The following is a 3,736-nucleotide window of genomic DNA, read 5'->3' as shown; positions in this document are numbered from 1 at the left end:
GTATAACATTTTAGGTTTGGCATCTAATTGACACTAACTTTTTACATTCCATTTCAATATCTTTTCACATATCCTGAAGAAAAATAATATGAACTATTGCTTGAATTTTGCTTCAGATAGGCTTCCAAAGGTTTAAACAGTTAATAAACAGTATGAGTTGGTACTTAGCCTATACTGGCTCAACTCAGGAAATGCATACTGTAGGTACAAAATTCACACTTTTTAAAAATGAAATGACATCTGACCAAAAAGTCTTGAAAGAGTAATTTTAATGTCCTTGTTTCTCATGCAGTAGATGAATGTATTCATCATGGATGGAATAATGGAATACATAATAGTAGTTATGAAGTTGAGGTGGGTTGAACTGTCAGACCTGGGCTTTAGATAAGTAAAGCAACCAGTAAACATAAATATGGAGAAAACAGTGAGGTATCGTAAACAAGTAGTGAAGGCTTTGTTCCTTCCTTGAACTGAAGGAATTCTGAGAACAGAAGAGAAGACTTGCATATAAGTTATAAGGACAAAAATAAAACAACCCAGTGTTAATGTAGAACTGAAAATTATAACTCCAGTTTCAGATACATATAAACCAGGACAGGCAATCTTAAGCAAATAAGGGATTTCACAGTAGAACTGATCGATAATATTAGAACCGAAAGGGGTAATGAAAGTGAAAATAGTGTGCAATGAAGCATTGAGAAGGCTGGCTGTCCATACACCTCCAATCATTTTGGTGCAGGCCTTTCTGTTCATTATCATTTCATAATGTAAAGGATTACAAATGGCAATATACCTATCATATGCCATCACAGTTAGGAGGAATACATCACAGGTCAAGAAAAAGAAGAAGAACGTGACTTGGGCAACACATCCAGAATGAGCAATAGTCCTAACATTCATGAGAGAATTAAAAACAGCCTTGGGGATAATGACCGAAACTAAACCAATATCTTGCATGGCTAAATTGAACAGGAAGAAGTACATGGGTGTGTGAAGGTGTGTGTCAAAAACAACAGCATTGATGATGAAAAGGTTCCCTGTTATTGTTGTTGAATACAATATCAGTAGTAAAGCTATGTGCATAACCTGTAGCTCCCAATTTTTTGAAAATCCCCAGAGAAGAAACTGTGTCATTATCCATTCCTAAAATTTTGTTCTCTAGAAGAAAAAGGAAAAAGGAATTTTAAAATATTTCTTATTCAATACTATTTCAATAAAAATTACATTAAACCTTTTTCTTTGAATCAGTCCTGAGATCATAGTTACTTATAAATGTAAAGTGCTAATATTATTTCAAAGACAAACTAGCATGCATGAATTACAGTTGTAGGAAAAGATGACCTGACACTACATTCACATACAATAACAGTAGCATTTAGGCTTATATACTGCCCCATAGCATTTTACAGTACTGACTCAATTATTTGCATACTGCCCCAACAATCTGGACTCTCATTTTACCAACCTCAAATAGATGGAAGGCTAAGCAAATCTTGAGCACTGTCAGGATCAAACTCCAGGCTGTGGGCAAAATTTTCCTGCAATATTGCAGTTTAACCACTGCAACATCCAGCACATATCACAAAGTTGAATGACCTATTAAAATTCTCCAGTTAATTAGTTAATACAAATACCTTCATAATCCCCTATCTTGTTGTTTCTATAAATTAAAATGCTATTCTTCCACTACTGCTAATATTAACTTTTGAAATTTTGATTATCAGTTGTTTCCAAATTTTTATTGCAATATCTATAGAAAATTTACTCAGAATATTAAATTGATGCCCAGCCACCAAATATGATTTAAAATCTAATAAAGAACCGGAAAAAATATCGCTGAATTGGTTAGTATGTTATTTATATTAAAAACTTGGAAGGTTCATATCTCCGTATTTACTTTAACCATGTTTTCTCAAAGACTCAGAAAATATGCCAAGGTAAATACTGTAGAAAAATAAACTACTTAGATCCTGTTCAAGTTATTTTGCTCCCCCTCCCCCTTTTAAACAGAGACTTTTAATAGAAGATGAACTTTTTGCATAAAGAATGTATTGCTCATGTTTACTTGGTGCTTCAAAAAGTGGAGATATCTTGATTCATAAACATCCTTATTTACAACTAGACAAACATACAATATAATCCTAATTGTTTTAAGGATTGCTTTGATCCTCCTATGTATGCTGCCTAGAATTACTGTAGAAACTGAGAAAGCATATAAATGAATAAATATTTTAAAATGCAAAAGGAAAAAAATAAAAAAATAAATGAAAACTTCAATAAAGAAGGATGGTGAAGAATTAATGTATATTATGTTTTTCATTTAAGATTTATCACAAACTCCACAACAATATTCATAGGAATATTAAAACATTTCTCATGTAGAATTCTTGATCACAATTTGCAATATTTTTTTCTAAAATAAGCAAACAGGAGAATTTACTTTCATTTAATTAATGCTTTCTCCTAATAAATTAAGGGACACAGTAGCTCAGTTTGTGGATTGAAAGGTCGACAGTTCACCGGTTCAAATCCCTAGTGCTGCATAATGGGGTGGGCTCCTGTTATTTATACCAGCTTCTGCCAACCTAGCAGTTCGAAAGCATGTAAAAAATGCAAATAGAAATATAGGGACCACCTTTGGTGGGAAGGTAACTGCGTTCCGTGCACCTTTGTTTAATCATGCTGACCACATGAACACAGAGACGTCTTTGGACACCACTGGCTTTTTGGCTTTGAAACGGGGATGAGCACTGCCCCCTAGAGTCAGGAACGACTAGCACATATGTGCGAGGGGAACCTTTACCTTTACCTTTTATATTGTTTACAGATGTTTCTATACTGCATCCAAATTGGAAATTTATAATGTTCCATTCAATTCAATATTTCATATCACTTAATTCTAATTTTATGTTAGCTGTCTTTAACAGAACTTCTCTTGTGAAAATTATCTCTGACACTTTGGAATCAGGCAAAAGGTAAAAAACAACAACAAAACATTAGTCTAAATATTGTAACAGAGACAACTAGTATTATCCAGTGGTTAAATTAAAGGACTGGAAGAAAATGAATAGTGGTCCAGCCCAACCCAGCTGAATGTCCTTGCAGCAAACTTCCTTTTTTAGTTATATCTTAAAATGTTGGCAAGAAAATTGAACATGTATGTCCCCATAGTCATCAAGAGCTAGAAATGGTTCAATGCACAATGACCATTTCAATCTTAACAGAGATGAGTAAAATGTCATAAATGAATAAAAAACGTTTCCAATTTTAGGCAATGTATTAGAAAGTGGAAAATTGCTATAAAAGTATTAATATTTATTTATTTATTTATTTATTTATTTATTTATTTATTTATTTATTTATTTATTTATTTATTTCAATTTCTATACCGCCCTTCTCCAAATAGGACTCAGGGCCAAAGTAAAAAACAGGACATACAAAATTTAAAAACAGTTTAAAATAATTAAATATTTTGGCCGTAAATTAAAACAACCCAATTTAAAATCAATTTAAAATTTAACTCAAGCCAGCCCAGCCAGTTGAAATAAATAGGTTTTCAGGGCCTGACGAAAAATCCGGAGGTCTGTTATTGTATGTATATCTGGGGAGAGGTTGTTCCAGAGGGTGGGCGCCGCCACAGAAAAGGCTCTCCCCCTGGGGGTCGCCAGCTGACATTGTCTGGCGGATGGCACCCTGAGGAGGCCCACTCTGTGCAAGCGTACTGGCCGGTGGGAGG

General features: G+C 33.8%; 1 protein-coding gene across 1 annotated transcript; it reads right to left on the bottom strand.

The window, feature by feature from the left end:
- Positions 1 to 222: 222 nt before the first annotated feature.
- Positions 223 to 1,134, bottom strand: LOC117668746 (olfactory receptor 14L1-like). Its single transcript, XM_034422807.2, has one exon. The coding sequence runs from the start codon at positions 1,132 to 1,134 to the stop codon at positions 223 to 225; it is 912 nt and encodes a 303-aa protein (XP_034278698.2).
- Positions 1,135 to 3,736: the final 2,602 nt, after the last annotated feature.

This window comes from Pantherophis guttatus, chromosome 4 (assembly GCF_059756535.1).
Source record: "Pantherophis guttatus breed Tessera chromosome 4, ASM5975653v1, whole genome shotgun sequence".
Classification (NCBI taxonomy): Eukaryota; Metazoa; Chordata; class Lepidosauria; order Squamata; family Colubridae; genus Pantherophis; species Pantherophis guttatus.
Note: the sequence above shows the minus strand (reverse complement) of the source record. Positions and strands in the feature narration are given on the sequence as shown.